Source organism: Pan troglodytes, chromosome 8 (genome assembly GCF_028858775.2).
Source record: "Pan troglodytes isolate AG18354 chromosome 8, NHGRI_mPanTro3-v2.0_pri, whole genome shotgun sequence".
NCBI lineage: Eukaryota > Metazoa > Chordata > Mammalia > Primates > Hominidae > Pan > Pan troglodytes.
Window position 1 is genome coordinate 86,435,294 of NC_072406.2, and position 12,906 is coordinate 86,448,199.

Genomic DNA, 12,906 nt, shown 5'->3' on the forward strand with positions numbered 1-12,906 from the left:
ATTAACTGTGCAACATTAGGCATGGCACCTCTCTTATGACTGTCCTATTTCAGAACTTCACAGTCTGTTCCTGCGCCTTTCAAGGCACTAAGTTCTGTGCTATGCTGGTCTTCAGAGGAGGAGCACATTTGAATAAAAAGTGTTTGTTTCAGTCTCATTAAAAGGCTCTCATAAAAGTTATGAACATTTAAAAGTGCCCTTTCCTCCCTTTTTGAGCTAATTGAATTCTTCATTTTATAGGGGTAGAAGATTCCAGGAAGAGGGGGCAGGGATGAGTATTTATCATAATTGTTAAATAATGCGCTGGACACTTTTTGTGTAATGTTATTTGATCTGGATAGCAACCTTGTGACATAGGTAGGTTTATCCTCATTAGAGAAATTAAGTGGCTTGCCCAGTTCAGAAAACAAGTTAATGTCAGAATCAGGATGATATTGCAGGTTTTTTGATTTGTATCTAGTGATTTTTTTCACTCAGTGGTTCTCTTTGTAGGGGCTAGAGGCAGAATATAGAGGCCCCTTCCCTGTGCTCCCTCTTGCTTCCCCGTCTTCTATTCTTTGGAGTGTATGTCATTTTTCTCCAGGAATTTAGGGCAGAAAAAAATGTTGAGGACTACCACTGTACCATTTTGTTGTCTCTGATTTTTAGGAACTATGTTCATGGTAAGAATTGATTATAAAAGAATACCTATCTATGCCATTAGAAAACAAAACATCCAAAATATAGGCTGTGCTTTGCATCATTCTATGAAAGCCATGGTGGGAAGTTGGGTTATAGCTTTCTACTAAGTTGAAAGTAGGCTCTGTCGCCTAGGTTGGAGTGCAGTGGCACAATCTTGGCTCACTACAACCTCCATCTCCCAGGTTCAAGTGATTCTCCTGCCTCAGCCTCCCCAGTAGCTGGGACCACAGGCGCCTGCCACCACGCCTGGCTAATTTTTGTATTTTTAGTAGAGATGGGGTTTTGCTGATGGGGTTTCGCTGTGTTGGCCAGGCTGGTCTCAAACTCCTAACCTCAAGTGATCTGCCTGCCTTGGCCTCCCAAAGTGCTGGGATTATAAGCATGAGCCACTGCGCCCAGCTAATGATTTTTAATAACTTTATATAATACTGATAAATCACTCTTTTTTTTTTTTTTTAAGACAGAGTCTTGCTCTGTCACCCAGGCTAGAGTGCAATGGCTCGATCTCAGCTCACTGCAAGCTCCGCCTCCTGGGTTCACCCCATTCTCCTGCCTCAGCCTCCCAAGTAGCTGGGACTACAATGCCTGGCTAATTTTTTTGTATTTTTTTTAGTAGAGATGGGGTTTCACCATGTTATCCAGGATGGTCTCGATCTCCTGACCTCGTGATCCGCCCATCTCGGCCTCCCAAAGTGCTGGGATTACAGGCGTGAGCCACCGCGCCTGGCCTAAATCACTCTTTTTAGTGGACTCTAAATACCATTGTGATTTGATACCCCTTTTATTCATTTATAAAAATACATAAACAGCTTCCTTTTTTGATGTTTAAAAATTTTATAGTCCTTTCTGTCTTGAATTTGCATTTCTGTTATACTTTTCACACCAGATTCTATTCTTATATGATGTATTTTATGCATAAGTTATATTTTGCCTGTAACATGCATACATTATGAAGGTAGTATATTTTTATGCATTACAGTCTTTCATGCATATTGATTACCCTATTATATGTCTTTGCAGCCAGCCAAAATGTGTAAATTTTAAAATATCTCTTAGTCATTAAATTGTAATTAGCACAGAGTAAAATAACAAATGTATTAAAATGTTGCTAAATTATTTTTTATTTGTTAAAAAAAATTTTTTTTCTCCTTCTTCTCTGCCTTCAAAATGTTGCTTCTCTGCCTTCAAAATGTTGGTACATTATTAAACAGAAGAAAATAGGCCAGGTGCAGTGGCTCGCACCTGTAATCCCAGTACTTTGGGAGGACAAGGTGGGTGGATCACTTGAGGTGAGGAGTTGGTGACCAGCCTGGCCAATGTGGTGAAACTTCGTTTCTACTTAAAATACGAAAATTAGCCAGGCGTGGGGGTGCATGCCTGTAGTCCCAGCTATTTTGGGGGCTGAGGCATGAGAATTGCTTGAACCCAGCAGGCAAAGGTTGCGGTGAGCCGCGATCATGCCACTGTACTTCAGCCTGGGTGACAGAGTGAAACTCTGTCTCAAAAAAAAAAAAAAAAAAAAAAAGTTTTGCAGACAAAATATGAATCATTCCTTGTTTAACACTTAAAAGGTTTTTATACTCAGGCAATACAATAGTGTATAGTTTCATTCACAATAGGTGAGGAGTATGTCATCCTTTTTATATTAATAAAAAGTGAGAGGAGCCCAGATGGCCGAATAGGAACAGCTCCGGTCTACAGCTCCCAGCGTGAGCGATGCAGAAGACGGGTGATTTCTGCATTTCCATCTGAGGTACTGGGTTCATCTCACTAGGGAGTGCCAGACAGTGGGCGCAGGTCAGTGCGTGCAGCGCACCGTGCATGAGCCGAAGCAGGGCGAGGCATTGCCTCACTCGGGAAGCGCAAGGGGTCAGGGAGTTCCCTTTCCTAGTCAAAGAAAGGGGTGACAGATGACACCTGGAAAATCAGGTCATTCCCACCCGAATACTGTGCTTTTCCGATGGGCTTAAAAAACGGCACACCAGGAGATTATATCCTGCACCTGGCTCGGAGGGTCCTATGCCCACGGAGTCTTGCTGATTGCTAGCACAGCAGTCTCAGATCAAACTGCAAGGCGGCAGCGAGGCTGGGGGAGGGGCGCCTGCCATTTCCCAGGCTTGCTTAGGTAAACAAAGCAGCCGGGAAGCTCCAACTGGGTGGAGCCCACCACAGCTCAAGGAGGCCTTCCTGCCTCTGTAGGCTGCACCTCTGGGGGCAGGGCACAGACAAACAAAAAGACAGCAGTAACCTCTGCAGACTTATATGTCCCTGTCTGACAGCTTTGAAGAGAGCAGTGGTTCTCCCAGCATGCAGCTGGAGATCTGAGAACGGGCAGACTGCCTCCTCAAATGGGTCCCTGACCCCTGACCCCTGAGCAACCTAACTGGGAGGCACCCCCCAGTAGGGGCAGACTGACAACTCACATGGCCGGGTACTCCTCTAAGACAAAACTTCCAGAGGAACGATCAGACAGCAGCATTTGCGGTTCACGAAAAACCACTGTTCTGCAGCCACCGCTGCTGATACCCAGGCAAACAGGGTCTGGAGTGGACCTCTAGCAAACTCCAACAGACCTGCAGCTGAGGGTCCTGTCTGTTAGAAGGAAAACTAACCAACAGAAAGGACATCCACACCAAAAACCCATCTGTACATCACCATCATCAAAGACCAAAAGTAGATAAAACCACAAAGATGGGGAAAAAACAGAGCAGAAAAACTGGAAACTCTAAAAAGCAGAGCACCTCTCCTCCTCCAAAGGATCGCAGTTCCTCACCAGCAATGGAACAAAGCTGGACGGAGAATGACTTTGACGAGTCGGAAGAAGAAGGCTTCAGACGATCGAACTACGAGCTACGGGAGGAAATTCAAACCAAAGGCAAAGAAGTTAAAAACTTTGAAAAAAATTTAAACGAATGTATAACTAGAATAACCAATATAGAGAAGTGCTTAAAGGAGCCGGTGGAGCTGAAAGCCAAGGCCCGAGAACTACATGAAGAATGCAGAAGCCTCAGGAGCCGATGTGATCAACTGGAAGAAAGGGTATCAGCAATGGAAGATGAAATGAGTGAAATGAAGCGAGAAGGGAAGTTTAGAGAAAAAAGAATAAAAAGAAACAATCAAAGCTTCCAAGAAATATGGGACTATGTGAAAAGACCAAATCTACGTCTGATTGGTGTACCTGAAAGTAATGGGGAGAATGGAACCAAGTTGGAAAACACTCTGCAGGATATTATCCAGGAGAACTTCCGCAATCTAGCAAGGCAGCCAACATTCAGATTCAGGAAATACAGAGAACGCCACAAAGATATTCCTTGAGAAGACCAACACCAAAACACATAATTGTCAGATTCACCAAAGTTGAAATGAAGGAAAAAATGTTAAGGGCAGCCAGAGAGAAAGGTCGGGTTACCCACAAAGGGAAGCCCATCAGACTAACAGCGGATCTCTCGGCAAAAACTGTATCTACAAGCCAGAAGAGAGTGGGGGCCAATATTCAACATTCTTAAAGAAAAGAATTTTCAACCCAGAATTTCATATCCAGCCAAACTAAGCTTCATAAGTGAAGGAGAAATAAAACACTTTACAGACAAGCAAATGCTAAGAGATTTTGTCACCACCACGCCTGCCCTAAAAGAGCTCCTGAAGGAAGCACTAAACATGGAAAGGAACAACAGGTACCAGCCGCTGCAAAATCATGCCAAAATGTAAAGACCATCAAGACTAGGAAGAAACTGCATCAACTAACGAGCAAAATAACCAGCTAACATCATAATGACAGGTTCAAATTCACACATAACAATATTAACTTTAAATGTAAATGGACTAAATGCTCCAATTAAAAGACACAGATTGGCAAATTGGATAAAGAGTCAAGACCCATCAGTGTGTTGTATTCAGGAAACTCATCTCACATGCAGAGACACACATAGGCTCAAAATAAAAGGATGGAGGAAGATCTACCAAGCGAATGGAAAACAAAAAAAGGCAGGGCTTGCAATCCTAGTCTCTGATAAAACAGACTTTAAACCAGCAAAGATCAAAAGAGACAAAGAAGGCCATTACATAATGGTAAAGGGATCAATTCAACAAGAAGAGCTAACTATCCTAAATATATATGCACCCAATACAGGAGCACCCAGATTCATAAAGCAAGTCCTGAGTGACCTACAAAGAGACTTAGACTCCCACACATTAATAATGGGAGACTTTAACACCCCACTGTCAACATTAGACAGATCAACGAGACAGAAAGTCAACAAGGATACCCAGGAATTGAACTCAGCTCTGCACCAAGCAGACCTAATAGACATCTACAGAACTCTCCACCCCAAATCAATAGAATATACATTTTTTTCAGCACTGGGTACATAACGAAATGAAGGCAGAAATAAAGATGTTCTTTGAAACCAACGAGAACAAAGACACAACATACCAGAATCTCTGGGACACATTCAAAATAGTGTGTAGAGGGAAATTTATAGCACTAAATGCCCACAAGAGAAAGCAGGAAAGATCCAAAATTGACACCCTAACATCACAATTAAAAGAACTAGAAAAGCAAGAGCAAACACATTCAAAAGCTAGCAGAAGGCAAGAAATAACTAAAATCAGAGCAGAACTGAAGGAAATAGAGACACAAAAAACCATTCAAAAAATTAATGAATCCAGGAGCTGGTTTTTTGAAAGGATCAACAAAATTGATAGACCACTAGCAAGACTAATAAAGAAAAAAAGAAAGAAGAATCAAATAGATGCAATAAAAAATGATAGGGGGGATATCACCACTGATCCCACAGAAATACAAACTACCATCAGAGAATACTACAAACACCTCTACGCAAATAAACTAGAAAATCTAGAAGAAATGGATAAATTCCTTGACACATACACCCTCCCAAGACTAAACCAGGAAGAAGTTGAATCTCTGAATAGACCAATAACAGGCTCTGAAATTGTGGCAATAATCAATAGCTTACCAACCAAAAAGAGTCCAGGACCAGATGGATTCACAGCCGAATTCTACCAGAGGTACAAGGAGGAACTGGTACCATTCCTTCTGAAACTATTCCAATCAATAGAAAAAGAGGGAATCCTCCCTAACTCATTTTATGAGGCCAGCATCATCCTGATACCAAAGCCTGGCAGAGACACAACCAAAAAAGAGAATTTTAGACCAATATCCTTGATGAACATTAATGCAAAAATCCTCAATAAAATACTGGCAAACTGAATCCAGCAGCACATCAAAAAGCTTATCCACCATGATCAAGTGGGCTTCATCCCTGGATGCAAGGCTGGTTCAACATACGCAAATCAATAAATGTAATCCAGCATATAAACAGAACCAAAGACAAAAACCACATGATTATCTCAGTAGATGCAGAAAAGGCCTTTGACAAAATTCAACAACCCTTCATGCTAAAAACTCTCAATAAATTAGGTATTGATGGGACGTATCTCAAAATAATAAGAGCTATCTATGACAAACCCACAGCCAATATCATACTGAATGGGCAAAAACTGGAAGCATTCCCTTTGAAAATGGGCACAAGACAGGGATGCCCTCTCTCACCACTCCTATTCAGAATAGTGTTGGAAGTTCTGGCCAGGGCAGTCAGGCAGGAGAAGGAAATAAAGGGTATTCAATTAGGAAAAGAGGAAGTCAAATTGTCCCTGTTTGCAGACGACATGATTGTATATCTAGAAAACCCCATTGTCTCAGCCCAAAATCTCCTTAAGCTGATAAGCAACTTCAGCAAAGTCTCAGGATACAAAATCAATGTACAAAAATCACAAGCATTTTTATACACCAATAACAGACAAACAGAGAGCCAAATCATGAGTGAACTCCCATTCACAATTGCTTCAAAGAGAATAAAATACCTAGGAATCCACCTTACAAGGGATGTGAAGGACCTCTTCAAGGAGAACTACAAACCACTGCTCAATGAAATAAAAGAGGATACAAACAAATGGAAGAACATTCCATGCTCATGGGTAGGAAGAATCAATATTGTGAAAATGGCCATACTGCCCAAGGTAATTTAGAGATTTAATGCCATCCCCATCAAGCTACCAATGAGTTTCTTCACAGAATTGGAAAAAACTACTTTAAAGTTCATATGGAACCAAAAAAGAGCTCGCATCGCCAAGTCAATCCTAAGCCAAAAGAACAAAGCTGGAGGCATCACGCTACCTGACTTCAAACTATACTACAAGGCTACAGTAACCAAAACAGCATGGTACTGGTACCAAAACAGAGATATAGATCAATGGAACAGAACAGAGCCCTCAGAAATAACGCCGCTTATCTACAACTATCTGATCTTTGACAAACCTGAGAAAAACAAGCAATGGGGAAAGGATTCCCTATTTAATAAATGGTGCTGGGAAAACTGGCTAGCCATATTTAGAAAGCTGAAACTGGATCCCTTCCTTACACCTTATACAAAAATCAATTCAAGATGGATTAAAGACTTAAACGTTAGACCTAAAACCATAAAAACCCTAGAAGAAAACCTAGGCATTACTATTCAGGACATAGGCATGGGCAAGGACTTCATGACTAAAACACCAAAAGCAATGGCAACAAAAGCCAAAATTGACAAATTAAACTAAAGAGCTTCTGCACAGCAAAAGAAACTACCATCAGAGTGAACAGGCAACCCACAAAATGGGAGAAAATTTTTGCAACCTCATCTGACAAAGGGCTAATATCCAGAATCTACAATGAACTCAAACAAATTTACAAGAAAAAACAAACAACCCCATCAAAAAGTGGGTGAAGGACATGAACAGACACTTCTCAAAAGAAGACATTTATGCAGCCAAGAAACACGTGAAAAAATGCTCACCATCACTGGCCATCAGAGAAATGCGAATCAAAACCACAGTGAGATATCATCTCACACCAGTTAGAATGGCAATCATTAAAAAGTCAGGAAACAACAGGTGCTGGAAAGGATGTGGAGAAATAGGAACACTTTTACACTGTTGGTGGGACTGTAAACTAGTTCAACCATTGTGGAAGTCAGTGTGGCGATTCCTCAGGGATCTAGAACTAGAAATACCATTTGACCCAGCCATCCCATTACTGGGTGTATACCCAAAGGACTATAAATCATGCTGCTATAAAGACACATGCACACGTTTGTTTATTGCGGCACTATTAACAATAGCAAAGACTTGGAACCAACCCAAATGTCCAACAATGATAGACTGGATTAAGAAAATGTGGCACATATACACCATGGAATACTATGCAGCCATAAAAAATGATGAGTTTATGTCCTTTGTAGGGACATGGATGAAATTGGAAATCATCATTGTCAGTAAACTATCACAAGAACAAAAAACCAAACACCGCATATTCTCACTCATAGGTGGGAATTGAACAATGAGAACACATGGACACAGGAAGGGGAACATCACACTCTGGGGACTGTTGTGGGGTGGGGGGAGGGGGGAGCGATAGCATTAGGAGATATACCTAATGCTAGATGACGAGTTAGTGGGTGCAGCACACCAGCATGTCACATGCATACATATGCAACTAACCTGCACGATGTGCACATGTACCCTAAAACTTAAAGTATAATAATAAAAAAATAAAAAAAAATAAAAAGTGAATTTTAGGCCATTTTCTGTTACTTAGAATACCTGAAACTGGGTATTTTATAAGAAAAGGAATTTATTTCTTACAGTTATGGAGGTTGAGAAGTCCAAGGTCAAAGGGCTGCGCTTGGTGAGAACCTTCTTGCTGATAGTGACTCTACAGATTCCTGAGGTGGTGCAGGGTATCACATGGCAAGGGGCCTGAACCTGCTAATATGGTAGCTCAGGTCTCTTCTCTTCTTTTAAAGCCACCAGCTCCCCTCCCATGATAACCCATTAATCCATGAATGGATTAATCATTTATGAAGGTGGAGCTGTCATGATCCAATTACTTCTTAAAGGCCCCAGCTCTCAATATTGCCCCGTTGGGGATTAAATTTCAACATGAGATTTGAGGGGGGTCAAATATTCAAACCATAGCAGTGGGTTTAAAGGTACTTATGAAAGAGGAGACCAGAGAGGAAAATCAACATGACCTTTCAAATGGACCTATGATCCATTTTCAGGCAGATTAATTTTAAATTTTATGAAAGGGTTGAGTATGAATGAGAATTGAAGACCTGGGAATTGTTGTCCATTGTTGTTTATCTATTTCTGTGTACCCTTCAGAAAGTCTGTTTACCTTCAGCAGTACAAATATATGGTACTGTGAAAGATCCCTGATCTAGTATTTATAGCAACCTGTATTTTATGACCAGAGAAACTGAGACTTAAAGAAGTAGAGTACTTGCCTATGGTCACTTAGCTAGTAAATGGTCAATCAAAAACTCCAAAACTTGAGGCCGGGTACGGTGACTCATGCCAGTAATCCCAGCAATTTGGGAGGCTGAGGTGGTTGGATCACTTGTGGTCAGGAGTTCCAGAGCAGCCTGGCCAACATGTTAAAACCCCTTCTCTACTAAAAATACAAAAATTAGCCAGGCATGGTGATGCGTGCCTGTAATCCCAGCTTCTGGGGAGGCTGAGACAGGAGAATCGCTTGAACAGGTTGCACTGAGTCAAGATCGTGCCACTGCACTCCAGCCTTGGTGACAGAGTGAGACTCTATCTCAAAAAACAAACAAACAAAAAACACACAAACCCTCCAAAGCTTTTCTTTCCCTCCTGTGTCATGCTACTTAGTACATAGCCTGGTTCACAGTATATGATTACTATATATTTAATGAATGATTTACGTATTATTTGTGAAGTCTAAAATACTTAACGTTGTAGTTGTTGCATCAGTTTTGAACTGCTGAATAAGTGTGACATTACAGATGATTCACTACAGAAGAATATTGAAGATCTTCAAAGCATTGTTAAGGTGATCTCCTTTCAGTTCCTGGAGTGGTGTTCCTGGAAATGACTAATAGAACAGCAAAAAAACCGTCTACTTGGGCATTCTTGGTGTTTTATCAATTAAGTCAGAGACCTATAACAGTGTTGGAGTGCTTGTTTAGAAGAGGTCAGCTAACTTACGTTGACACTGTGTGTGTATGAAGAGTGTAATTTTCGTTTCTGTTATATAGGTATTCTCTGAAACCAAATGACCAAATCTTGGCTGAAGACAAACACAAGGAACTGTAAGTGCATTAAACCATTGGTTGTAAATAGTTTACTCTGTCTATGAACTTGATATATGTATATGTAAATTATCTGATTTTCAAAATTATATAATGACAAAGTATAATTAACACTATGACCTTAATCCTAACAGAATTATGATAACCTACACTATATAATTTACACTACATAAAGTTTACACAGGACATAATTTCTCCTGTATTCACATTAAAAGATGTAGTGTTGTATTCCATCATCTAGACTAAAGTCTTATTGGGAAATATGTCATGTTATTTTCTCTTTCCAGATAAAATATTAAATTGTTCCTATTTTCTTTCTGACTGCTCTACCAGAAAAAAGTAAAAAATAAAAATAAATTGTCACTGTTAATTTTTGGGTCTTACTCCGGTGGATCACCCACCTTCATGATAATGATAGACAAATATAATTTTGTTTCTGTCACTGGTTTATGAAAAAGTAAATGTCAATTGTTTGGTACAAGGTAAAACACTTTATTTTATTTTTACTTTTTTGAGACAGAGTCTTGTTCTGCTGCCCAGGCTGGAGGCGCGATCTCGGCTCATTGCAACCTCTCATTCCTGGGTTCAAGCAATTCCCCTGCCTTAGCCTCCCAGGTAGCTGGGATTACAGGTGCCTGCCACCATGCCTGGCTAAATTTTGTATTTTAAGTAGAGATGGGGTTTTGCATGTTGGCCAGGCTGGTCTCAGACTCCTGACCTCAGGTGATCTGCCTGCCTTGGCCTCCCAAAGTGCTGGGATTACAGGTGTGAGCCACTATGCCTGGCTGAAGACATTTTATTTTCACATCCAACTCAGGTCTCTCTTGGTTTAGTTTAATGTAACCTTCACTTGTACTCATTTATAGGGACAGTAATTTTTTTTCGTAGAGGACTTCAAGACTATTATTTTCTTCTTGAGATTAAGTAATAATTTTTTTCCAAGTACTTTTAAACTGCTTTTTAAAAACTGTCTTGAACCTTTTGTAAATTATTTTCTTCTCTCCTATTTAAGGTAACATAAATTGTTAATTATAAAATGGCAGGACCAATGTTCAGGGAAAGGATTTTCTTATGCATTCTTACCGTTTACACATTCCACTATTATACTAACCTTTCATCAGTATTTTTATATTTGGCCTATCCTTATTTGAGTATAATCTCCATAGTGGGTTCTCAAATATATATATTGTCAAGAAATTTTTTTGCTCTTTCTTTATTTCCTAGTATAGTCAGTGAGGGCCGGTGATTGTTACTGTAGCATTGGTTGGTTATTATTTATAGGTCTGGTAACAGAGCTTCTTTTGCTTTGGGAATTAAGTAGTTGGTGAGCCTTAAAAGTTCCTTTAGTCCTTAGACTATGACCAATATTAAAAATAACAGAAATCTGCTTTTAAAGAATATGTTATTTAATATGTAACCCATTTTAATGTTTTAATTCATTTGAAAGTTTTTTTAACTGTCCAAGATATAATTCATCTCTATGAGTATAACTTGGCCAACTGATACTTTTTTCTTACCTTTTTTTTTTGTTTTTTTGAGACAGACTCTTGCTCCGTCACCTAGGCTGGAGTGTGGTGGCATGATCTTGGCTCACTGCAACCTCTGCTTCCTGGGTTCAAGCGATTCTCCTGCCTCAGCATCCCGAGTAGCAGGGATTACAGGCACCCGCCACCATGCCCAGCTAATTTTTGTATTTTAGTAGAGATGGGGTTTCGCCATGTTGGCCAGGCTGGTCTTGAATTCCTGACCTCAAGCGATCCACCCACCTCAGCCTCCCAAAGTGCTGGGATTATCACAGGCTTGAGCCACCGTGCCCAGCCCCTACATTTTATTACGAAAAGTTTTAAACATACGTTATGTGTTCACCCATATATTTACCACCAAGGTTTTATCATTAACATATTACTGCACTTGTTTTATCTATTTATTCTTCTGTTCATGCATTACTTCATCTGTTTTTTGGATGCATTTTGAAGTAAATTGTAGACATCAATATGCTTCTCTCTAAATATTTCAACACATATACCATTAACTAGAGTTTTATATTTCAAAGTTTTTTTTTTTTAGTTTCACCTGTTCTAAAATTTCTTATAAACTGAGTCATATATATGTCCTATTTTGTATAAGGCTTCTGTCACTCACTGTGTTTTTGAAATTCATCAGTGTTGTTGCATATATCAGTTAATTCCTTTTTATTTTTGCAGATTAACATTCTGTTGTTTATTTGTTCTATTATTGCTAAGTATTGCCACTTGTTTGATTTGTCATTATTGATGGTCTTGATATTTTTGGCTGCTGGCTCTCTTCCTTGTAGTTTTTGACCTACATACCAAAGAAAACTTTCAGTTGAATATGGCACCATAAAAGCAGAGTATTAATTTTAAAAAATTAAAACAGTTATTGAATTAATGAATTTCATGAATTATGAAAGCTGTTTATAAATAATCTCATTTGTGTCTTTGCAACTCAAATAGCCAAAATCTTGGTAGGGTGGTGGTCATGGAAGTCAGAGTCTGCTAAGGAGTGTATAACAACTCACCTGCTGTATTAAAAACAAAAAAATCTTTTTGTGTTCAAGACTAAGCTTTAAACAATATAAGAGATACGGATATAAAACAAAATTTTATCTAATCAGTAATTCCATGCTTTATTCTCATAAAACATTGTTACAACTTCTTAATTTCAGTCTGTTAAAGCTTGATTCATTATAAAATTGTAAAAATGTGTTGGCACCATCACATTGACCTGCTCTTTGAAAATTAACCCTAATTCTATAAGAGTACCAATAAGAGAGTACAGTGATAGCTCTAATTATCTTGATATTAATAAATAAAGAGTGGCCTGGCATGGTGGTTCACATGTGTAATCCCAACACTTTGAGAGGCTGAGGTGGAAGGATTGCTTGAGGCCAAGAGTACAAGACCAGCCTGGGAAACATAGTGAGACCCCATCTCTACGAAAAACTTAAAAAAAGCCGGGCACGGTGGCTCATGCCTGTAATCCCAGCACTTTGGGAGGCCGAGGTGGGTGGATCACCTGAGGTCAGGAG

At 39.7% G+C, this 12,906-nt stretch overlaps 1 protein-coding gene across 10 annotated transcripts in view; it reads left to right on the forward strand.

Moving 5' to 3' along the window:
* The window catches only part of ADK (adenosine kinase), a 558,353-nt gene that overhangs the window by 63,333 nt on the left and 482,114 nt on the right, over window positions 1-12,906 (forward strand). For all 10 annotated transcript variants that reach the window (XM_001148292.7, XM_009458758.4, XM_016918649.3 and 7 more), the window contains one exon: window positions 9,804-9,857. In XM_001148292.7, coding sequence (XP_001148292.1) covers window positions 9,804-9,857 — 54 coding nt within the window. The remainder of the gene's footprint in view (window positions 1-9,803; window positions 9,858-12,906) is intronic.